The sequence below is a fragment of the Odontesthes bonariensis genome, chromosome 21 (genome assembly GCF_027942865.1).
Source record: "Odontesthes bonariensis isolate fOdoBon6 chromosome 21, fOdoBon6.hap1, whole genome shotgun sequence".
Taxonomy (NCBI): Eukaryota; Metazoa; Chordata; class Actinopteri; order Atheriniformes; family Atherinopsidae; genus Odontesthes; species Odontesthes bonariensis.
Genome location: NC_134526.1, coordinates 1,515,788 through 1,540,081, shown reverse-complemented (window position 1 = coordinate 1,540,081; position 24,294 = coordinate 1,515,788). Strand labels below are relative to the sequence as shown.

General features: G+C 47.1%; 1 protein-coding gene across 1 annotated transcript in view; it reads left to right on the top strand.

Annotated features, from left to right (window-relative positions):
• rapgefl1 (Rap guanine nucleotide exchange factor (GEF)-like 1) overlaps positions 1 to 24,294 on the top strand; it is a 42,188-nt gene that overhangs the window by 7,904 nt on the left and 9,990 nt on the right. The window contains exons 3-11 of the mRNA XM_075453292.1: positions 9,038 to 9,116; positions 11,625 to 11,832; positions 14,623 to 14,720; positions 16,052 to 16,164; positions 19,435 to 19,602; positions 19,710 to 19,807; positions 21,473 to 21,595; positions 22,433 to 22,611; positions 23,741 to 23,831. Of these exons, the coding sequence (XP_075309407.1) occupies positions 9,038 to 9,116; positions 11,625 to 11,832; positions 14,623 to 14,720; positions 16,052 to 16,164; positions 19,435 to 19,602; positions 19,710 to 19,807; positions 21,473 to 21,595; positions 22,433 to 22,611; positions 23,741 to 23,831 (1,157 nt within the window). The remainder of the gene's footprint in view (positions 1 to 9,037; positions 9,117 to 11,624; positions 11,833 to 14,622; positions 14,721 to 16,051; positions 16,165 to 19,434; positions 19,603 to 19,709; positions 19,808 to 21,472; positions 21,596 to 22,432; positions 22,612 to 23,740; positions 23,832 to 24,294) is intronic.

Genomic DNA, 24,294 nt, shown 5'->3' with positions numbered 1-24,294 from the left:
GTTGATGATGTTCTAAGGTCACATGCTGTCTGAGAAACTGAAGCTGGAGACGGATTCTCCTCCTGAGTCCACGTCAGCCTGAGCTTCACGTTTAATTACTGCAGAGCTGAGTGTGGATCCTCTCAGGCAGATCTTATTTTAGCTCGGCCACACCCTCTCACTCGTTAAGTTTTGGCGGTTTGGTCGTGTTATCGTGGATTCTCACCTGTCTGGTTCTACCTGCTGGAGCTGGGAGTGTCTCACTAACGCTGTGACAGTTTAAACTTCACCAGAAGAAGTTCTGGATTAAACGGACAGATGTGGTTTGTGGGGATTTATTCAGAAGTCGCGCCACAGACGAAGATCTTGGCATGAAGCAGAAGTGAATGTGAATGTGGAAAACTGTGTTTGTGTTCAGATTAGCTGTGATTCTGAGGAGGAGGAGGAGTGTGTTTTTCCTTTAAAAACTCCAGGTAGAGACAGAAATGTGATAGATACTTTATTCATCCCAATTTGGGAAATTATTGTGTTGCGACAGCGTACAGTATGAAAGATATGTAAACAATTAAAGGAAAAACAAGCAAATAGAATAAAAATAGAGAATAAACATCAGAGAAATAAACATTAGCTATAAACAAATCTACAGTATGAAGAGTAGGGTAAATAATAATAATAGTAATAATAATAAACATCAGTAAACTAAATAAAAACAGATTTGTACATTTAACAAATAAAATAAAATAAATAAATTTAAATTAAAAATAAAAAAATTTTAACTGAGCAGACTGAACCAATAAGAATACAGGGTATATGGATAATTTGGATAATTTACATTATATTGTACTATGATGATATTTGTGCAAAATGAGAAGTTGTGCAAATTGTCGTTGTTATTGTTTTTAGGAGAGACTTCAGCAGATAATCCAGGTTCAGGGTTCCTCCATCAGCGACGCCATTGGCTCCTGTTGCTGTTTGATTATTTATGACATCAGGACACAATGCAAAACAAAAACAGGCTCATTCGTGTTGCACCTGTGGCAGGTGAGGCTCCACCTGAGGCGGGTTAATCCTCACGTGCTTCTCAGTAAAAATGTGCGCCTCAACAGCAGATAAACGCTCGGTTTGTGAGCGCTCGCCAGCAGTTAAATGGGCTGTTTCCCACCCTGTATTGTTATATTTGTGAGTGTTTGGGTTCGGTTAGATTTAGAGTAAAGGTCAGGGTGTGACGGCTTAGGTAAAAATCTGGAGGATGTATAATGTCAATTACGGCTGCAGCAAATGATTTTTGAGGTAATCGAGGATTCTATTGCTTATTCTGTTGATTAGTCGGGTAAACTTTTGCCATAAAAACTATTTAAAAGAGGAAAAATTACAGTTTGAGCTACTTTTATATATACAGATGCAATTACTGCCGAGTGATCCGACCAAAAAAACATATTTATCTCCAAACATCCCTCCTCCTGATACTGATAACAGGACAATAGAACAGCAGCTATTAGCTTTCCAGCTAACATCCAGCTGTGTTAGCATCTGTTAGCTTCCCTCCTGCTGTCTCTGCTTTCATAAACTGTATTTTAATGCAGCTGAAATCCTAATAAAGCCTCTTATTCCCTGTTTTATAATCTGTTATCAGACAGCACAGTGACTCAGAATAACAGCAGTTTAACCTGCAGTCTCTGATGTTACAGATACAACACGGTCTGATAAAATGAGCTGTTTTTATTCTGGCTGGACTTTGATGGGACTCAGAATATTAGTAACAGCTTCCAGGCTGAAGCTGCTCTGATGGGCAGAGGCTCATTAAGGACAATATGATGGTGCGCTTGTGCTAACGGGGTAGTTCTGGTGACATTTAAGCAGAAATTAGCCACTATTTGTCCAACACACTAAACACAAGATGCCTCAGCTTCCTTTTGTTCTCTGCTAGCTTCCTTTTGTTCTCTGCTAGCTTCCTTCTGTTCTCTGCTAGCTTCCTTGTGTTCTCTGCTAGCTTCCTTCTGTTCTCTGCTAGCTTCCTTCTGTTCTCTGCTAGCTTCCTTTTGTTCTCTGCTAGCTTCCTTTTGTTCTCTGCTAGCTTCCTTCTGTTCTCTGCTAGCTTCCTTGTGTTCTCTGCTAGCTTCCTTGTGTTCTCAGCTAGCTTCCTTGTGTTCTCTGCTAGCGTCCTTCTTCTCTCTGCTAGCTTCCTTCTGCTCTCTGCTAGTGTCCTTCTTCTCTCTGCTAGCTTCCTTGTGTTCTCTGCTAGCTTCCTTCTGCTCTCTGCTAGCGTCCTTCTTCTCTCTGCTAGCGTCCTTCTGTTCTCTGCTAGCTTCCTTTTGTTCTCTGCTAGCGTCCTTTTGTTCTCTGCTAGCGTCCTTTTGTTCTCTGCTAGCGTCCTTCTGTTCCCTGCTAGCTTCCCTCTGTTCTCCGCTAGCTTCCTTCTGTTCCCTGCTAGCGTCCTTCTGTTCCCTGCTAGCGTCCTTCTGTTCCCTGCTAGCTTCCTTCTGTTCCCTGTTAGCGTCCTTCTCAGCGAACAAGCCGACTGATTTCCATTAAAATGCTAACGTGAAATGTTCCCTTGTGTTTGTTCCACTCAGTGGACTCGATATGTGAACTGGCTGCTTTCTGCTGAGATGCTGTAGCATTGAAGTTGTGCTATCGTGCTAAGCTAACTGGCTTTTACAATGGACACACTGTTCAGTATTTTCTCTTTTCTTTTCTTTCAAATGCTCCCAATTTTAGAAATTTTTCCTCTTTTCTCTGATTTTGCTCCTCGTTGTTATCAAATCAAGCTACTTCACGTGCGTGTGCACGTTTTACGTGACAGTAATAAATGTCCGTGTGAAACAGGGCAACAACCCTTAGCAGAACATGTTGGTGAGTTTTTTTAGTTGAGTTATTTGATGAATTGTTTCTTCGCTCATGTTAATGTGTGAGAACAGCTGCTTCACATGTGAAACACAAAGATGAAAAGTTTGACGACAGTTTTCTAAAAGAGGAACCAACCCACCAAAACTTCTGACATAACACAAACACACAGCCGGGGACGGGCGAGTCGAGGCAGGTGTTGAGGTGAGGCTGCGTCACGCCGTGAATATGAATACTTTCAACTCCACTGAATGGGCCTGCTCTGTGTGGGATGTTTTTGTCTTTGTGGGGACCACCGTTTTAAAGGTGTTGTGAGGACATTCTGTGCAGTTTTCACTTTCAAAGGCTTGTTGGTTCTGATGTGGTTTCTGGGTTCAGATGAGAAGCCGGTTTGTGTCCCGGGATTGGGATGTTTTGGTTTGGGTCCCCAGTAAGCCTGAAGCACCAGTGTGTGTGTGTGTGTGTGTGTGTGTGTGTGTGTGTGTGCTTGCTTGCGTTGTGAGTCATACAGTGAGAAACAGACTCACTGACTGTGTGTTTGTGGTCTTTGGCACTCTGATTAAGTCTCTTTCTGCAGTTGTAATTATACATTTTAGTCATTTTATTGTCCAGCAGAGAAGAAAAAAGATAAAAATAAAGACAGAAAATAACCAACAATTTTAGCTTTCAGACTATCATGTGATCTGTTTCCCTGAGAGAAGCTGCTGCCTGGTTATCTCGGAGTCTGTCTCCAGTGTTTCATGATGCCGGGTTATTTTACGATGGTCAGAAGGCCGTTAACGTGTTGGTTATGTTTTGTCTCGGAGGCGTTTCCTTCTTTAAATGCACTCTGAGGCTGTTTGTCTGCTGGCTTTTTGTTGTCTATAACTTTCCTTTGATGGATGACTCAGACACAAAGTAAATGTCGGTATATGTCCAGAACCTGGACAACCTGCTGCAGGTACGCCGCCTTCAATACGCACAAGTAGGGCTGGGCGATATGGGAAGAATTACTATCAGGATAGTATGTTCTCCGTCTCTATTTCAATATTTCAAAAGTATATTAACAGTGACAACATAAAGCAAATACAGTTAAAATTAATACTAATGATTTAATAACAGAATCTTTGAGGAACTGAAAAAAATATCCACGTAAATCGACTTTAATGCAACACGTGAGAATCTTTATGCTTTTGACTTAATTCCTGAGACGTAAATGATTTGGTCATAAACGGAAAACTTAAAGAATTCCCCAAACTTATGTTGTTGTTTTTTTTAATGCAGAGACCAAATAAACCTTCTGATTCCCACCTGTCTGTTCATGCAGATGTTAAGGTGGAATAACTCTTAGTGAACAGAAATAGAATCGTTTTCATCGTCCTTGCTTCTGGCTTCAAAAACAGCATCATGGCTGCAGCTTGATGCCCAACCGAGCCTTCGCCCACAGATGTGCAAACTGATGCGTTCATGGCTGCGTCCATCTTGTTTTTAGTCTCTAATTCTTACTCCATAAAGATCGAAATAGCTCTGCAGTAAAACATCTTGAGGTTTTCGTGCAGAAACATGAAATGAAGGCTGAATATTTCAGGGTTTTATCATGTTTATTAAAAATGATGCAGTCATAAAAAGGCTTCAGCTGCAAAACACGCGGGAAAAGCTGCCGATCGTCTGCAGAGAAAAACACAAAGTCTGCTGCTTTTCATGCTTCCTGCAAAATATTTCAGGGTTTTATCATGTTTATTAAAATGATGGAGTCATAGAAAGGCTTCAGCTGCAAAATATGCGGGAAAAGTTGCCGATCTTTACAAAGTCTGCTGCTTTTTGTTGTCTATAACTTTCCTTTGATAGATGACTCAGACACAAATTGAATGTCGGTATATGTCCAGAACCTTTTCATGCTTCCTGCAAAATATTTCAGGGTTTTATCATGTTTATTAAAACGATGGAGTCATAGAAAGGCTTCAGCTGCAAAACACGCGGGAAAAGCTGCCGATCGTCACAAAGTCTGCTGCTTTTCATGCTTGCTGCAAAATATTTCAGGGTTTTATCATGTTTATTAAAATGATGGAGTCATAGAAAGGCTTCAGCTGCAAAACATGCGGGAAAAGCTGCCGATCGTCTGCAGAGAAAAACACAAAGTCTGCTGCTTTTCATGCTTCCTGCAAAATATTTCAGGGTTTTATCATGTTTATTAAAACGATGGGGTCATAAAAAGTGAATCCAGATGAATATGTTGCAGTGGGAGGAGCACAGTTTTAATGTGTGGAGCTGTCAGCCGAACAGCCCACTTCTGTCGCCGATGGAAACTGGTACAGAAGTGCTTCTGGGTCGGGGCGGGCAGCAGATCGGGGCAGGTGCTCCTCGGTTTCGCTCTGCAGAGGCCCGACAAACAGAAGCTGGAGGAAAGCGAGAGGCTGATCTGTGTGTGGGAGGAAGGTTTCTTTCTTTCAGGGAAAGATCTGCCCACTGCTTTACCTTTTCCCTCCTCCACCTCCTCGTCTCTCTGAGTTTATCTGCTCGCATGCCGGTGTTTGTGTTATGCAATGTTTGTGTCGCACCAACATACATGTTCTGTGTGTGTCCACACATAAGAGGCTCTTCAGCGCTCGTTCACATAGCAACCAGCTCTCAACAAGACATTCGGAGGAGTGAAGTGAGAGGCGGAGAGAAATAGGCAGCAGAGGAGGTGGGAGGAAAAACACAGAGGCTCAAATTAAAGGCTTCAGCTGCAAAACATGCGGGAAAAGCTGCCGATCGTCTCCAGAGAAAAACACAAAGTCTGCTGCTTTTTATGCTTCTTGCAAACGTTAAAAATGTGGAATCAGGACTGTTGAAGTGTTCATTCAGCGGTTTTACTTTAAAGAAAAAGATCAGCGACATGACCCCAATTTATTTAACAGCCAAGCACTTTGGTAAAACATGTCTTTCTGCCTCCATCAGTTGGGCTCCATCTTTTCTTCCTCCATCAGGCTCCATCTTTTCTTTCTCCATCAGGCTCCATCTTTACTTCCTCCATCAGGCTCCATCTTTTCTTTCTCCATCAGGCTCCATCTTTACTTTCTCCATCAGGCTCCATCTTTTCTTCCTCCATCAGGCTCCATCTTTTCTTTCTCCATCAGGCTCCATCTTTTCTTTCTCCATCAAGCTCCATCTTTACTTTCTCCATCAGGCTCCATCTTTACTTCCTCCATCAGGCTCCATCTTTACTTTCTCCATCAGGCTCCATCTTTTCTTTCTCCATCAAGCTCCATCTTTACTTTCTCCATCAGGCTCCATCTTTACTTCCTCCATCAGGCTCCATCTTTACTTTCTCCATCAGGCTCCATCTTTACTTTCTCCATCAGGCTCCATCTTTACTTTCTCCATCAGGCTCCATCTTTACTTTCTCCATCAGGCTCCATCTTTTCTTCCTCCATCGGGCTCCATCTTTACTTCCTCCATCGGGCTCCATCTTTACTTCCTCCATCGGGCTCCATCTTTACTTTCTCCATCAGGCTCCATCTTTACTTTCTCCATCAGGCTCCATCTTTACTTTCTCCATCAGGCTCCATCTTTACTTCCTCCATCGGGCTCCATCTTTACTTCCTCCATCGGGCTCCATCTTTACTTCCTCCATCGGGCTCCATCTTTACTTTCTCCATCGGGCTCCATCTTTACTTCCTCCATCAGGCTCCATCTTTACTTCCTCCATCAGGCTCCATCTTTACTTCCTCCATCAGGCTCCATCTTTACTTCCTCCATCAGGCTCCATCTTTACTTCCTCCATCAGGCTCCATCTTTACTTCTGTTCTGTGACTCTGAGGGTGGAGGTGCCATGCTGGCGGGTTTGAGGTCCCGATGCTTGAAACTTTGCTGATATTTGCTGCCTCCAGCAGCTTCAGCTCATCAGCTCAAACTGTTGACTGAAGGACGGGTTTCCTCTTCTCTGCCACAGAAACGCCAAACATTCGATGAACTTTCAGTTGTTTCCTCGGCGCAGACTGTGGGATTATCAGGATTACTCGGAACTGGAGTGTAGCTGGCCTCAGATATGGATCCAGAGTTTCTTACTTTATTAAACCCTGGTGCAGATAATGCAGTGCTGACTGCTGCTGTTCCAGTGAAACAGTCAGTAAACCTGGTGATGTGTGCGCTGGCCTTACTCTGTGATGGATACTCTGTTTCCCTTCCTGCTGTCAGTCATTTAGTAGTTTTATCTTGTTTTTCAGGCTCCTTCAGTGTTTCTCTCTCAGGTTGAGGCAGTTTCTCTCCATCCCATTTGGATTCAGCTGCTTCCTCTCCTCCTCCTCCTCCTCCCACGTTCACACTCTGTTTCTCTGTTCTCACCATGGCAGCTGTTCCTCGGATCACGTCCACCACAGACTCACATTGATCACGTTGTTTGTGGTTTTATAACCAGCTCAAACTTTGATGGAAATCAGGAATAAACTGCTCAGCTCGACCTCATTAGAACCTTTTTTTGTTGGAGTCGCTGACCTCGTCAGTACTCGTCCTAATGAGGCAGAGCTGCGTTCCTGGGGTCCTGGTTGGGGTCCGCATGCCGTGCGTGTGCATGTGTGTGATGGTTGATTGAATTTGAATCACATGACTTGAGTTTGTGCTGAAAGCTTTGAAACTGATGACCATCAGTATTAACCAGTTATATTTTCTTTAAGGCCTAAAAAGTCGACTTTAATTGAACGTAGTGCTGCGTGCACTTTCATCTTTTTTAAAAAGATAAAGCAACACTTTTCTCTCTTGGTCTCCCCCTCCAGTTTTGTGATGTCATAACAAACACAAACACAAATTTTCATGACCTTGCGATGATGATAAGGCTTTCAAATCACAAACGCCATCACACGATTTTCACCGCCTGGCCACACCCACACCGTTCAGAGTTTGGAAAAGTTTCTCCATGATTTTTTCCCCCCATGTCTTAAGAGTAACCTGGCCAAATTTGAAGTCTGTAGCATTAAATATGTAGGAGGAGTTTGCTCAAATGCGAGGTGTGGGAAAAAAAAAGACGTTTCCAACCACCAGCAGGTGGCGCTACAGGCGGATGTCACTATGATAATATGTATGCGTTCAGGCTGGGTCCAGCATTCACCGTATGAAGTTTGGGACAGATTGGATAATGTATGTGGGAGTTATAAGCGACTTAATTTTTTGTGGCGATTGATGGCGAGTCATCAAACTTTGAGGCGTCGCCACGGCCACGCCCTTTGAGGTTTGGAAAAGTTTCTCCATGATTCTTTCCCCCCCATGTCTTAAGAGTAACCTGGCCAAGTTTGAAGTCTGTAGCATTAAATCTGTAGGACGAGTTCGATCTTATGTAAGGTGTGGAATTGGGCAAAAATGGCACCAAAACGCACTTTCCATCCAAAATGGCCGCCTTCCTGTGGACGTGGGACCATGGCGATGTAGACTTTTTTTGTGCGGTTTCACTGCTCGGTCCCTAATAAGCCGTGCACATGGATGTGTTTATCATAGGGAAAGCCATTACCATACAATTGGTGCTTTTGTTTTGAAAACAGGAAGTGAACCTACCCTCGTTGTAGCTAGCTTGAAACTGCCATTTTGACATGAAATGACGATCGGCGACGTCACGTTACGTTGCATCTTGGGTAGTTTGAGTATGAGTAGTAACCTCATGATGCATACCCAACATTTCGGAGAATCTAGTATGCATCCGGGAACTTCTCCCTGACTCAAACTCGCATACTAACTAGAGTTAGTAGGAGTAGTAGGAGAAGTATGCGGTTTGGAACACAGCCTGATTCTTCTTCTTCTGATTTTTCTCCTGCGTTTCTTCTTCTTCTCTCACATCTTCATCCTCTCGCTGTCACCAACGTGGTGTCTCCATGGTAACCGGCTGCAGAGAGGCGGACCCCGACAGGCCACGCCCACTGCAGCAGCACGTTTCAGTGAATGAGTCCTCAGGCCGAGCGCTGCTTCAGCATCTTTCCTTCCTGCAGCCGCCTCAGATTAAACATGAACCTCTTTCAGAATTCTTCATGTTTAGTGTGTTTATGTTCTTTGGAGCTTTAGATTCTTTAGATTCTTTAACCTGGTTTAATTGTGTCAGCTCCTGGTTAAATGAGATGTTTTTACCTCCAGAAGCTTCAGGGGAAGCCTTGTGTTCAGACATGAATGTGAATGTTTCTCTGTGTTTGGGATCTGATGCAGGTGAAACACACCCATGGTGCGTTCAGGAACAGTCGGTTCATCTAACCTCTGTGTGTTTGTGTCTCTGCAGAAACGCTGCTGGATGACTTCATGTTGACACATCCCATCTTCCTGACGGCCGACAGGCTCCAACAGGTCCTGCTGCAGCAGTATCCTCCCAATATGAGCCGATATGAGCCCAGAGCACTGGGTCCGTGCACGTGTTTGTGTCCGTGCACGGCCCTGTACACGCACCGCAGCTCGACTGGTTACTTTAAACTCAGGAGCTTCTGGCCTGCTGGGTTGTTCCAGGCGGCGGGTTGTGTTTCCCCTGCTCTCTGCCTGCAGGCGGCGGGTTGTGTTTCCCCTGCTCTCTGCCTGCAGGCGGCGGGTTGTGTTTCCCCTGCTCTCTGCCTGCAGGCGGCGGGTTGTGTTTCCCCTGCTCTCTGCCTGCAGGCGGCGGGTTGTATTTCCCTGGGTTGTGTTTCCCCTGCTCGCTGACTGCAGGCGGCGGGTTGTGTTTCCCCTGCTCGGTGACTGCAGGCGGCGGGTTGTGTTTCCCCTGCTCGGTGACTGCAGGCGGCGGGTTGTGTTTCCCCTGCTCGGTGACTGCAGGCGGCGGGTTGTGTTTCCCCTGCTCGCTGACTGCAGGCGGCGGGTTGTGTTTCCCCTGCTCGCTGACTGCAGGAGGCGGGTTGTGTTTTCCCTGCTCCTTGCCTGCAGGCGGTGGGTTGTGTTTCCCCTGCTCGTTGACTGCAGGTGGCGGGTTGTATTTCCCTGCTCCTTGCCTGCAGGCGGTGGGTTGTGTTTCCCCTGCTCGCTGACTGCAGGTGGCGGGTTTATGTTTTCCCTGCTCGCTGCCTGCAGGCGGCGGGTTTGTATTTTCCCTCTTCGCTGACTGCAGGTGGCGGGTTTGTGTTTTCCCTGCTCGCTTCCTGCAGGCGGCGGGTTGTGTTTCCCCTGCTCCCTGCCTGCAGGCTGACGCTGTCTGAGTAGCTGTGGCTTCATGTTTGTTCTGCCCCACCCTCTCCTGTCTGCCTGTTTGAAAGGAAAAGGAAGATCCCTCCCAGGTTCAAATCACCGTCTGTTTGTTCAGTCGAAAACCCAAAACCATACTTCATGACCTCTTTTTTTCAGGCCTTTGGCTCCATCCTAACTCCACCTTTAGCTCTCCTCCTGCATTTTTCAGTGATGAGATGAACTGTGGGACACTGGCTGCTTGATGACCACTTTCTCTTGATGTCAGAAAGAAAACGGCAGCTTTTCCTGTGAGACTCAAAGCTTTGGGACTGACTCATCAGCTCAAACCTCAGAATCTGAATCTGAATGAGCTCAGAACTGATTCCTGCTAAATTTGTTTCTGATTTCATGCAAACATGCGTTTTTGGAGCCAGAATTTGGATGCTGCAGATGTTTTTACTGAAAAGCTCTCTGATCAGAAGCTTCATTTCCTCGGTTTGACGCACGAGCTTCAGTCTGAGATGAAACTGGGCCGAGTATCAGGAAGATGTGAGCGGGGTGTGGGGCTCTTTGTTTGGGGCTGTTGGCTCCTTTCATTCCCTCAGAGCTCAGTTTGTCTTGCTGGCAGGAAGTCAGACTGAGCTGGACTCCATCAGCGCTGCTCTCTGTCTCAGATTCTGCTCAGCAGCTCCTTTCCTCCGGTTTAAATCTGTGGAACGCCAACATTGAGCAGCGCTGCTGATGTGATCGAAGGTTGACTGAAACAAAGACAGAAAGCCTGCAGGTCAGAACGGCAGCAGAACCCAAGCAGCCGCAGCACAGATGGATGCAGGTTAAAAAGAAAGAGGCGGCTTTAAAGTCGTCCACCGCAGAGAAGAAGTGGAGCTGAGAGGGATGTGGGCGGAGCTGAGAGGGTTGTGGGCGGAGCTGAGAGGGTTGTGGGCGGAGCTGAGAGGGATGTGGGCGGAGCTGAGAGGGATGTGGGCGGAGCTGAGAGGGTTGTGGGCGGAGCTCAGAGGGTTGTGGGCGGAGCTGAGAGGGTTGTGGGCGGAGCTGAGAGGGTTGTGGGCGGAGCGGAGAGGGATGTGGGCGGAGCGGAGAGGGTTGTGGGCGGAGCTGAGAGGGTTGTGGGCGGAGCTGAGAGGGTTGTGGGCGGAGCGTAGAGGGTTGTGGGCGGAGCTGAGAGGGTTGTGGGTGGATGAGTGGAAGGGACAGATGGAGTGAAAGCCTCGTCTTCCTCCGCTGTGAGGCCAGAGGACGGCGAACACGTGTGAAACGCTCATGATGGAGAACTCTGCTTCGTTTGATGCAGAGAGAGGATCACAAGGCATCCTGGGAAATGGCGTTCCAAAGCACGGCCTCCCCGAAAAGAGGCCAGAGAGACAAAAGAGTGAATGCATCAGCCAATCAGAGAGGAGGAAAGATGAAAAAAAAACAGACTGAGGCAGCTGTGTGTGTGTGTGTGTGTGTGTGTGTGTGTGTGTGTGTGTGTGTGTGTGTGTGTGTGTGTGTTTGTGTGTGCGCAGCATTATGTGGGTCATCATGGCGGCTGCTGAAGCTGCAGAGTTTCTCACTTTAACTGCTTCACTGCAGACGCTTTGTTTGTTTGTTTGTTTGTTTGTTTGTTTTTCACGATGACGTCAGTAAACACGAAATGTAAATGTTGTTTTCAAGCTTCAAATGGCACAAACGTTTCCTCCTTAACACGACTTTTCCAGATTCACTCTGGATGGAGAAGGGGGAGGGAGGGAGGCAGAGGGGAAGACGAGGGAGGGAAGAAGAGGAGGAGAGAGGGATGGAGAGACGGAGGTGGAGATGAGCGCAGCAGAGAGGAAGCAGGCGGTGCTGAATGTGGCGTTCAGGTACCTGGACACCTACAGAGAGCTGCTGCAGGAGGAGGGCGAGCGCAGCAACAGCTTCCCAAAGGTAAGAGAGTCCAGAACGTTCTGACCCACAACCCAGAACCCAGAACACACTCCATGATAGAACACAGTGAGAGCCGATTCTGCCATATAAAAGAGTCCCCACCCAGATTTCCCATTGCATTTTGCACCTCTGCGAGTCCCAACATGGAGAAGACATGTCTGCTGTAGACAGTTATGTCATTTTTATCAAGGTCCAGTTTTAAATACAGCTTTTATGGCATTTTCAAAATGGCCCTCAGTAAGTGCTTTTCAATACATTTTCCCATTGCATTGTGGGTATTTTCAAACTTCCCCTCACTATCAGTTTAAAGGAGAAACACAGATCAGATTTATAACATGAAGCTGTTATAACAGGGCAGCCATCTTGGCTCTGCCCTCATAAGCAGTCTTAGAACAGAGCAGGCTAACAAGGCGTTGCCCCGGTAACAGGAGCAGGCTAACAAGGCGTTGCCCCGGTAACAGGAACAGGTGCGGCCCGTCTGTGTCACTGACATGTACGCTCACTATGGCTTCTTAAATTTGCACTATAATTTTGACTGCACTCAACTGTCTCGAACAAACAGTCGCTGTTCGAAAAGTAAAAGTCGTATCCGAATAATTTTTGAACCGTCAGCGCCCCAAGAGACGGCAGAAGCCAGCGGTATAATTTTCATTCGGCTACTATGTGTGGCTCGTTTTTTATGGCAGTTTTTAGATCATTTTTCACCTGAATTTTATAATTTTAGGCGTTTATAATGGGCGAAATGTCAGCTGGCCGACTCTCTGCGCTCAGAGGCGATTTGTGAGGAACCTGTGAGGCAGAGCTCAATGAGTGTGACTTTGGGTGAAAGAGGACAAAAATGCCTACGTTTTGAAGTAACATTTGTCCAGATCGGGCAGATATTTTGGACATGAGAGACATTTGTTCAAGGAATTGGTGCAGTATCGAAATTTGAGTGGGGGTGACACGTCGGCCGAGATGTAGTCTTCCTAAAATGTAAACTGCCGTTGTGTCAAAGCTGTATAATGTATCCACAAACCCTTTGGTTCAGTTAAAGCCGAGAGTCTCCTGTCACATATAAACTTTGAATGAGGTCTGTGTTAGGCTTTATGGCTGAGTTATAAGGCCTCTAAAATAGGGCATTTTTGCGCTCGTTGAGTGCTTTTCAATGCATTTTCCCATCCACAATTTTCCCACTTTTTCCCATTTTGCCGGAATTCCTTTCGACTAATGAGAGCCAAACGGTGTGCTTTTTATGCCGGTCGGACCATCGTTGCTAGACTAGTTGCGCGCCAAACTTTAGGGCTGAAACGGGAGACTAATAAGAGTCTGGCAACAGAGTACTTTCTGTCATTGTGAAAATGCTATATCAGCTGCAGCTGTTACCATGGAAACATCTGCAGATATTCACTTTAAAGCTGCTCAGAACTGAACTAACTCTGGTTCAGACTCAGATTCTGGGTTTATGTTCATGTTGGAACATGTTTCAGTGAATCTCTGCAGCTGTTACCATGGAAACATCTGCAGATATTCACTTTAAAGCTGCTCAGAACTGAACTAACTCTGGTTCTGCCTCAGATTCTGGGTTTATGTTCATGTTGGAACATGTTTCAGTGAATCTCTGCAGCTGTTACCATGGAAACATCTGCAGATATTCACTTTAAAGCTGCTCAGAACTGAACTAACTCTGGTTCTGCCTCAGATTCTGGGTTTATGTTCATGTTGGAACATGTTTCAGTGAATCTCTGCAGCTGTTACCGTGGAAACATCTGCAGATATTCACTTTAAAGCTGCTCAGAGCTGAACTAACTCTGGTTCTGCCTCAGATTCTGGGTTTATGTTCATGTTGGAACATGTTTCAGTGAATCTCTGCAGCTGTTACCATGGAAACATCTGCAGATATTCACTTTAAAGCTGCTCAGAACTGAACTAACTCTGGTTCTGCCTCAGATTCTGGGTTTATGTTCATGTTGGAACATGTTTCAGTGACTCTCTGCAGCTGTTACCATGGAAACATCTGCAGATATTCACTTTAAAGCTGCTCAGAACTGAACTAACTCTGCTTCTGACTCAGATTCTGGGTTTATGTTCATGTTGGAACATGTTTCAGTGACTCTCTGCAGCTGTTACCATGGAAACATCTGCAGATATTCACTTTAAAGCTGCTCAGAACTGAACTAACTCTGGTTCTGCCTCAGATTCTGGGTTTATGTTCATGTTGGAACATGTTTCAGTGAATCTCAGCAGCTGTTACCATGGAAACATCTGCAGAGATTCACTTTAAAGCTGCTCAGAACTGAACTAACTCTGGTTCTGCCTCAGATTCTGGGTTTATGTTCATGTTGGAACATGTTTCAGTGAATCTCTGCAGCTGTTACCATGGAAACATCTGCAGATATTCACTTTAAAGCTGCTCAGAACTGAACTAACTCTGGTTCTGCCTCAGATTCTGGGTTTATGTTCATGTTGGAACATGTTTCAGTGAATCTCTGCAGCTGTTTCCTGCTTTTATATCAAATTTAAAGACATGAGGCTGATCAGGACCTGGTTTCTGAGTGTTTGATAACAATCTTCCTGGAACGAGCTTCAGGTGTGTGTGTTCCCACAGTCGGGTCTCTGCACGCAGCTTACTTCCTGATAATCATCAGTAAACTCCAGCATTGTTATTTCAGCTGCGATTAGAAAGTCAGGACAGGAACCTGCAGGTCAGGATCAGAACCTTCTGCGTCCGACTGACAGAGCAGCAGCGTTTCCCTTAAACTCACAGCTGATTGGCTGTTTGAGAGTTTCTTCTTCTTCTTCTGTGTGCAGGAGCTGTACATGCTGGCCCTGCAGGAGCTGAGTCGCTTTCCTGACCTGGTGGAGGACGTCCTGAAGCTGCAGCGCTGGACCGAGATCCTGAACTGCCCGTAAGTCTCAGGAGCCGCCGGCCGCCGCTCAAGCTGTGGAAGCTTCTCTTCTGCATTTCCCTGCAAAGAGTCGGAGAAAAAACGGATTCATGAAGCAGTTTGAGATCAAACATGCACTGTTTCAGCTTTTCACACATTCAGTGAGGGGTCCAGATGTTTCCAAGCAGCTGCACATCAGAACAGATGTTTGGCTTTATTTAGAATTGGGGCTGGGCAACGATTAAAATGTTTAATCTAATTAATCTCATGATTTCCCTGATTAATCGCGATTAATCTCATTTGTACGCAGAATCCAAAAATGAATCCAAAAGTAGTGTATAGCTTTTAGCATTTAGCTTTATTTTAAATGTGCTGCCATATGAATGAAAGTGCCATAACATTTGTTGTGCAAACACACTTTTAACATCAGCATCTTTCTGTAGTTTTTATGTAGAAGCCTCGCTCCACTGTCTGTTTCCTTGAATGACTTGCTGCTATCAGTTGTGTGTTTTGCCTTTAAGTGATATTTTAGACTGGAACTACTACGCTGAGAAGACAATTCAACTTGGCAGTGTTTACAGATGACTTTGGTTCTGTCGACTCCGCCGTCTGGAAGAACTTTAACATGAAAATGGCCGAGTAAAAGTTCCGTACCCTTCTCCATGTTTGGTGGATCCGCCGATTACTTTCTTTTCCTGTTCCACAGCAGACAGCAGCAGACTTTTACAGAATAAAAGCCTGTGAGCAACAGACTTTTACAAAATAAAAGCCTCTCAGCCACAGACTTTTACAAAATAAAAGCTTGTGAGCAACAGACTTTTACAGAATAAAAGCCTGTGAGCAACAGACTTTTACCAAATAAGATAAATAATAAAACCTGCGTTAATGCGTGATAAAATATTTGTCGGTGTTAAATAATTAACGAGCTAACTCGCCCAGCCCTAATTAGAGGTAAAAGCAAAGTGAATGTAAACGGTGGAAATAAGAGGAGAAACGCAACTCAACTTTATTTATAAACAAAGTGCTGTACAACACAAAATACAAGGCATAAAACACAAGAATGATGCAAAAACAACAATAAACAACAACAATATTGAAACAATAAAAACAATAAAACAATAACAGAAACAGAGTCTCATGCTGGGTTAAAAGCCAGGGAATAAAAATGGGTTTTTAAGACGAAAGACAGAAAGAAAACTGCCTGTCGTGCTTCAAAAGGAGTTTTTAAAGTGATCCTGTTCTCAGCTGGTTATTTATCTCCTGATCAGAACGGATTCATCGTGTCTTTGTTGTATTTTCTACGTTTAATCTGCATGCTGCTAACTTTGTGTCTGGTTCTGTGTGTGGTCCAGCTCTGTGGAGGAGAAGGAGAGCAGGAAGAAGCAGGTCCGTCCTCTGTTCAGACACTTCAGACGCATCGACGCCTGCCTGCAGCCCAGAGAGGCCTTCAGGGGCTCCGACGAGAGTACGACACACCAGCACCTGCACACACTTGAACACACCATAATCTGTCAGCACACACGCTGAAATGCAAATACAGCCACCGTCTGCGGCTGGGAAAGCCAGATCACATGCCGACACACCCAGAACAAACAGCGGCCCTTTAGCTGGCTCCCAGGCAGCTTCTGCTGCTGCACAGCTCAACTAAAGGTGCAGTTCCACATGTTCCCTAAGAGAAAGTGTTCCTGTTTCTGACCGAGTCGCTCCATCAAAGCCGGATTTACGTGCATGTAAACGGGTTAGTCAGACGGAATCCAGCTTCTCCAAACCGGGCCAACGCACCCCGATAATCCAGCTGGGCCTCAGGTGGGCCTCAGGTGGGCCTCAGGGGCCTCAGATGGGCCTCGGGTGGACCTCAGGTGGGCCTCAGGTGGGCCTCAGGGGCCTCAGATGGGCCTCAGGTGGGCCTCAGGTGGGCCTCAGGGGCCTCAAATGGGCCTCAGGTGGGCCTCAGATGGGCCTCATATGGACCTCAGGTGGGCCTCAGGTGGGCCTCAGGTGGACCTCGGGCCTCAGATGGGCCTCATATGGGCCTCAGGTGGACCTCAGGCCTCAGATGGGCCTCAGGTGGGCCTCAGCTGGGCCTCAGGTGGACCTCGGGCCTCAGGTGGGCCTCAGGTGGGCCTCAGGTGGGCCTCAGGTGGGCCTCAGGTGGGCCTCAGGTGGACCTCAGGTGGGCCTCAGGTGGGCCTCAGATGGGCCTCAGGTGGACCTCAGGTGGGCCTCAGGTGGACCTCAGGTGGGCCTCAGGTGGACCTCGGGCCTCATATGGGCCTCAGGTGGGCCTCAGTTGGACCTCGGGCCTCATATGGACCTCAGGTGGGCCTCAGGTGGACCTCGGCCCTCAGATGGGCCTCAGATGGGCCTCAGTTGGACCTCGGGCCTCAGATGGGCCTCAGGTGGGCCTCAGATGGGCCTCAGGTGGGCCTCAGGTGGACCTCGGCCCTCAGGTGGGCCTCAGGTGGGCCTCAGGTGGACCTCGGGCCTCAGGTGGGCCTCAGGTGGGCCTCAGGTGGGCCTCAGATGGGCCTCGGGCGGGCCTCAGATGGGCCTCGGGCCTCAGATGGGCCTCAGGTGGACCTCAGATAGGCCTCAGGTGGGCCTTGGGCCTCAGATGGGCCTCATATGGACCTCAGGTGGGCCTCAGGTGGACCTCAGGTGGGCCTCATATGGACCTCAGGTGGGCCTCAGATGGGCCTCAGGTGGGCCTTGGGCCTCAGATGGGCCTCATATGGACCTCAGGTGGGCCTCAGGTGGACCTCAGGTGGGCCTCAGATGGGCCTCAGGTGGGCCTCAGGTGGGCCTCAGATGGGCCTCAGATGGGCCTCAGATGGGCCTCAGATGGGCCTCAGGTGGACCTCGGCCCTCAGGTGGGCCTCAGGTGGGCCTCAGGTGGACCTCGGGCCTCAGGTGGGCCTCAGGTGGACCTCAGGTGGGCCTCAGGTGGGCCTCAGGTGGACCTCAGGTGGGCCTCAGGTGGGCCTCAGATGGGCCTCGGGCGGGCCTCAGATGGGCCACGGGCCTCAGATGGGCCTCATATGGACCTCAGGTGGGCCTCAGGTGGGCCCCAGATGGGCCTCAGGTGGGCCTCGGGCCTCAGATGGGCCTCATATGGACCTCAGGTGGGCCTCAGGTGGACCTCGGCCCTCAGATGGGCCTCAGATGGGCCTCAGTTGGACCTCGGGCCTCAGATGGGCCTCAGGTGGGCCTCAGGTGGACCTCGGCCCTCAGGTGGGCCTCAGGTGGGCCTCAGGTGGACCTCGGGCCTCAGGTGGGCCTCAGGTGGGCCTCAGGTGGGCCTCAGGTGGGCCTCAGATGGGCCTTGGGCGGGCCTCAGATGGGCCTCGGGCCTCAGATGGGCCTCATATGGACCTCAGGTGGGCCTCAGGTGGGCCTCAGATGGGCCTCAGGTGGGCCTTGGGCCTCAGATGGGCCTCATATGGACCTCAGGTGGGCCTCAGGTGGACCTCAGGTGGGCCTCAGATGGGCCTCAGGTGGGCCTCAGATGGGCCTCAGATGGGCCTCAGATGGGCCTCAGATGGGCCTCAGGTGGACCTCGGGCCTCAGGTGGGCCTCAGGTGGGCCTCAGGTGGGCCTCAGGTGGGCCTCAGGTGGGCCTCAGGTGGACCTCAGGTGGGCCTCAGATGGGCCTCGGGCGGGCCTCAGGTGGGCCTCAGGTGGGCCTCGGGCCTCAGGTGGGCCTCAGGTGGGCCTCGGGCCTCAGATGGGCCTCATATGGACCTCAGGTGGGCCTCAGGTGGGCCCCAGATGGGCCTCAGGTGGGCCTCGGGCCTCAGATGGGCCTCATATGGACCTCAGGTGGGCCTCAGGTGGACCTCGGCCCTCAGGTGGGCCTCAGATGGGCCTCAGATGGGCCTCAGTTGGACCTCGGGCCTCAGATGGGCCTCAGGTGGGCCTCAGGTGGACCTCGGGCCTCAGGTGGGCCTCAGGTGGGCCTCAGGTGGACCTCAGGTGGGCCTCAGGTGGGCCTCAGGTGGGCCTCAGGTGGGCCTCAGATGGGCCTCGGGCGGGCCTCAGATGGGCCTCATATGGACCTCAGGTGGGCCTCAGGTGGGCCTCATATGGACCTCAGGTGGGCCTCAGGTGGACCTCAGGCCTCAGATGGGCCTCAGGTGGGCCTCAGGTGGGCCTCAGGTGGGCCTCAGATGGGCCTCAGGTGGGCCTCATATGGACCTCAGGTGGGCCTCAGGTGGGCCTCAGATGGGCCTCAGGTGGGCCTCGGCCCTCAGGTGGGCCTCAGGTGGACCTCGGGCCTCAGGTGGGCCTCAGATGGGCCTCAGATGGGCCTCAGGTGGGCCTTGGATGGGCCTCAGATGGGCCTCAGGTGGGCCTCAGGTGGGCCTCAGATGGGCCTCAGATGGGCCTCAGATGGGCCTCAGGTGGGCCTCAGATGGGCCTCAGGTGGGCCTCAGATGGGCCTCAGGTGGGCCTTGGATGGACCATAAGGTCCAGCTGAGTTGCCAGGTCTGGTTATTGTAAGCGACTTCGATGAGAGAAACCTTCTGTCGCTTCTTTTTAAACGTACTGAGCACCTTTTGGCTCAGAAGGTGGACACCTTTCAGCACTAACTGGGTCCGTGCAGATTTAGGAACATAGTTTCTGAGGGTTCAGAGGGTTCAGAGGCCACGAGTCTCCTCTGTGGCGCCTGAACAGACGTCAGGAGGATGTTTTACATGATCACATGATCTGACGGCAGCCATCTTTGTGTGCGCAGTCTTCTGCAGGGTCTACACGCCGGACCACTCGTACGTCACCATCAGGAGCCGCCTGTCCTGCCGGGTCGGAGAGATTCTGGCTCTGGTCCGAGAGAAGCTGCAGTACAGCGAGGACCAGCCGGTTCTGCCCGGAAACCTGATCCTGGTGGCCGTGACGTCGTCCGGAGGTTAGTGCACGTGCACATGCACACACTCACATGCACATGCACACACGCACACACACACAGGTGTGAGTTTTACCCGCCCTGGGACTGAACGAGCTTCTTCCCCTCAGAGAAAGCCGTGTTCCGGCCCAGCGACGAGGCCGTGTTCACCACGCTGGGAGTCAACACTCACCTGTTCGCCTGCGAGGCCTCTGAACTGGACTCACTGGTGAGGCTCCCACTGCTTTTAATGCCTGAAATGTTCAGATTTTTATGTGTTGAATACGGTGGCCCTGATGTGCAAATCACAACAGCAAAAGAGAAAACACGACGACATTAACCAAAACAGAGGAGGTAGGTACCCTCAGGCGACATGAGTCGTTGCTGATTGGACTGGTGGTGGTCCGCGCTTTAAACCGGAAAGGCTACGGTTTACATGTTTTCAAAATAAAAGCGCTGCTAGTGACAACGTACACGCTGCTATTAAAGAATATTTAAATGCAAATAACCCGTCTTACATGCTGTTTTATCTCTAAATGTTAACAAAAAGATCTCAAAAGATACTGACAAGATGTTATTGAACTTTATACGGCGGAACAAAAAACACTATATTAAAAATATCTGTAATAATGAATTCCTATGATAATGGTGGCCTTAACTTTTTAGACTTTTACACTTTAAATAATACTTTAAAAATAAATTGGTTTAAACAATGTATCAAGAACCCATCTTTAATTTGGAACTTCATACCAATATTGTTCCATATGTAGTATCTATGTGGGGGAAAAATCTGTTTATGAAAGAAGGGTAGTTTTGAGGGGATTTTTTCAACATTATTATTACAAAGTAAAAAGAAATTTAGGCCTTATAATTTAGAGAAAATAACATTTAGTATGAAGTTCCAAATTGAAGATGGGTTCTTGATAAATTGTTTAAACCAATTTATTTTGAAAGTATTATTTGAAGTGTAAAAGTCTAAAAAGTTAAGGCCACCATCATCATATGAGTTCATTATTACTTATTGTTTAATAGCAGCGTGTACATTGTCACTAGCAGCGCTTTTATTTTGAAAACATGTAAACCGTAGTCTTTCCGGTTTAAAGCACGGACCACCACCAGTCCAATCAGCAACGACTCATGTCGCCCGAGGGTACCTACCTTCTCTGTTTTGGTTAATGTTGTTGTGTTTTCTCTGTTGCCGTTGTGATTTGCACTTCAGGGCCACCGTAGTTTTACTCTCCTGAAGCACTCGGTAACCAAACTGTTTTTATAAATCTGCTTCCTGTTGAAGACAAACCGTCTCAGCAGGAGCGTTTCTCTGCCTTTAAACTGTAATATCGGACAGATTCAGCTTTCCTCTGAGCTCCAGATGTGGGAAAGTCGTTGTCTTTCCACCTTGAAGTGAAACATTCAAACATCTTTTTCCATTTGCTACATCAGTGCCTCACATGGACTTTAGAAATAGGAGAAATTGTCCCACAAAAAAGTCATTAAATAAGCTAAAAATCACATTTTTAACTCTTTGATAACTTATAAATTTACTCACTTAATATTTAATAAATGTTAAACATTAAACAGAAGGGGCCCCGGCATGTATTAACACATATTGATCAAATGCAGCTGATTTAATCCAAGTTTGGAATCAGGGTTTATTATGGCTACATCGCCCCCTGGTGGCCGGAAGACTTCAGTACATCGTTCACTATTTTAGTTGCATTTTTTCCATTTATTACTGTATTTACTGTTCTAAGCTGCATGCTTATGCTTTTTATTTTATATTATTAATGTTACTGATACTTTTGATCTCAAATGGAGAACCATCACAAACTATCTGCTGATTTCTGAAGTATGTTTGGATTCAGTGGTTTCTGATGATGTCACTTCCTGCTCTCAGCTTCCTCTTCCTGAGGAGATCCACTGGACGCCAGGTGACAGCAAACTTCATGACATGTCAGCGGAGGAAGTAGCCAATCAGCTGGTGGTGTTCGACTGGGAGCTCTTCAGCTGTGTGCACGAGGTCGGTGAAACCGTGACCACGCTGGTTTTATAAAGTCAAAGAAACATTATATCTGAAAATGGAAAATTTATAAGAGAATGTCGAGGTTAATTCACACAGTATAAAATACTTCAAAGGTTCTACTGGACACCAACGAAGTTCCATAGACTCGGCCTCATGAATAAATCGCAATGCTGGAAATGCTGTAATGAGGCTGGAACTCTTCTACACAGTCTGTGGGACGGTATAGTGATTAAACCCTTCTGGTTAGTGGTCCTGCAGGCTCTCAGTGATTGGCTGGGAGAACCCTTACCTCTCTGCCCTAGACTGTGTTTATTGGGGGATAGGGCACGGATACCTAACATTTCAGGTGGTAAATTCTCAGTTATCATGGTGGCAGCTAGAGTTATTCTAACCCACTGGAAAACACAAACTGCTCCAAAAATTAAGGAATGGGCTAATAAAATTAAAAAATGGCTTCTTATGAATGCATGCTCAACAAGCTTAAAAATAGGGACAAAACTATAGTATCAGTGTGGGATCATTTCTGGTCATATATCACAATAAATAGTTAGTAGATTGGAAAATAAGCCTAACAAAATGTTAAATATGTGTTGAATATATTGTTACCGGTACCTGAGAGGTGGATTTAATGATGTACGGTATGCTTTTTTTTTTTTTTTTTTTATTTGGACATGCATACACTTGGTTTTTCATGTGGCAGCCCCGGTTCCAACTGACTTTTTCTTTTCCTCTTCAGAATGTAAACATGTGGTCTGTGATAAATATTTGAATTTAAAAAAAAAAAAAGTAAAATAAAGCAGCAAATGAAACCCTTTCCGCCTCCGTCTGCTGCAGGTGGAGTTTGTGTGCTACGTGTTCCACGGCGAGCAGTCCCGCTGGCGCCCCCTGAACCTGGAGCTGGTACTGCAGCGCTGCAGCGAGGTGCAGCACTGGGTCGCCACGGAGATCCTGCAGTGCCAGTCGCTGCCAAAGAGGGTCCAGCTGCTCCGCAAGTTCATCAAGATCGCCGCGCTGTGAGTCCGAGCCGGTCAAAGCTGCCATCTCTTCAGGAAGTTTGAAGAAACGCACACATATAGTGATATTTATTTTCTAATAGTTAGAGCTGCATTTTTATGACAAACACTGTGTTTCCTACAGAAACAATCTGTAGATGCTGCAAACACAGAATTATATAATATGTGTCAGATTTCAAAATAATAAGTTAATATCTCTATCTAAACATCAGTTATTGTCTCATTATAACAAATAACATCTCAAAATAATAACTCTGTAATTCCAAATGATTTCTGAGTCTCTGAACCCTGAATTATCACAGAAAAGCAAAAAAGCCTCTCAAAATAAAAAGATTGCATGTTAGTGTCTCAAAATGACAAGTTAGCATTTAAACAAGTTAGCATCTAAACACACGATGGGTTAGCATCTAAGCAAGTTAGCATCTAAACACACGATGGGTTAGCATCTAAACAAGTTAGCATCTATACAAGTTAGCATCTAAACACGACAAGTTAGCATTTAAACAAGTTAGCATTTAAACACACGATGGGTTAGCATCTAAACAAGTTAGCATCTATACAAGTTAGCATCTAAACACGACAAGTTGGCATCTAAACACGCGACAAGTTAGCATCTAAACAAGTTAGCATCTAAACAAGTTAGCATTTAAACACGTTAGCATTTAAACACGTTAGCATTTAAACACGACAAGTCGGCATCTAAACAAGTTAGCATCTAAATGTGACTAGTCGGCATTTAAACACGACATGGCATTTAAAAGAAGTCGGTGACTGCTGACTGTAAGTGTAAATGCTGCGTCAGCTGTAGTTTAATAAAACTCAGATGGATCTCGGTGTACGTGCACGCTCACCAAACTAAAGGTTCGGATATATGAGGTGACGGGTTCAATCGATCTGAGGCCGATTCACAGATTTGAGTTTGAGACAAACGAAGAAGTTTGTCGAGGCTTTAGGAGACGAAGGCTTGGAAAATGTGTTTAAAACTCCAGCTGGCCTCAAACCAAAGATCTATGACAATAACTCATGTTGTGGAGCTTTTAATGGATCCTTTAAGCTTTGGAGGAAGGTTCAGCCTGAATGTGATGAAGGTTCAGCCTGGATGTGACCTTCCTCTCCACCTGTGTTTCAGCTGTAAGCAGCAGCAGGACCTGCTGTCCTTCCTGGCCGTGGTGCTGGGTCTGGATAACCCGGCCATCAGCCGGCTGCGGCTCACCTGGGAGGTACGAGTCCGGCCTCCTGCTCAGTGTCTCTCTGGGCTGCTTTTAAAGGGACAGTTCGCCTCTTCTGACATGAAGCTGTGTGACATCCCATATCAGCAGCATCATTTCTGAACATCTTCTTACCCCCTGCTGCGTCCTGTGAGCAGAGTTCCAGCCTCGTTTTGGTGTTGATGAAGGTAGTCCGGCTAGTTGGCTGGGGTTTAAAAAATAAAGCGTTTTGCTTCTCAGAACAATATGCGTTCAACAGAGTAATACATTTGCATCACAAAATGGTTCTCCAGGAAAAAGTCAGAGCTCACAATCTCTTGGCCCTAATAATAATTAATATTATTATTATTTTTAATACATTAAAATAATATAAAAATATAATATTTTTATAAAATATATTTTATACATGGCGCTAGCTGGAGAGAAAATAGATCCAAGCGATTGTGAGGTCTGACTTTTTCCTGGAGAACCATTT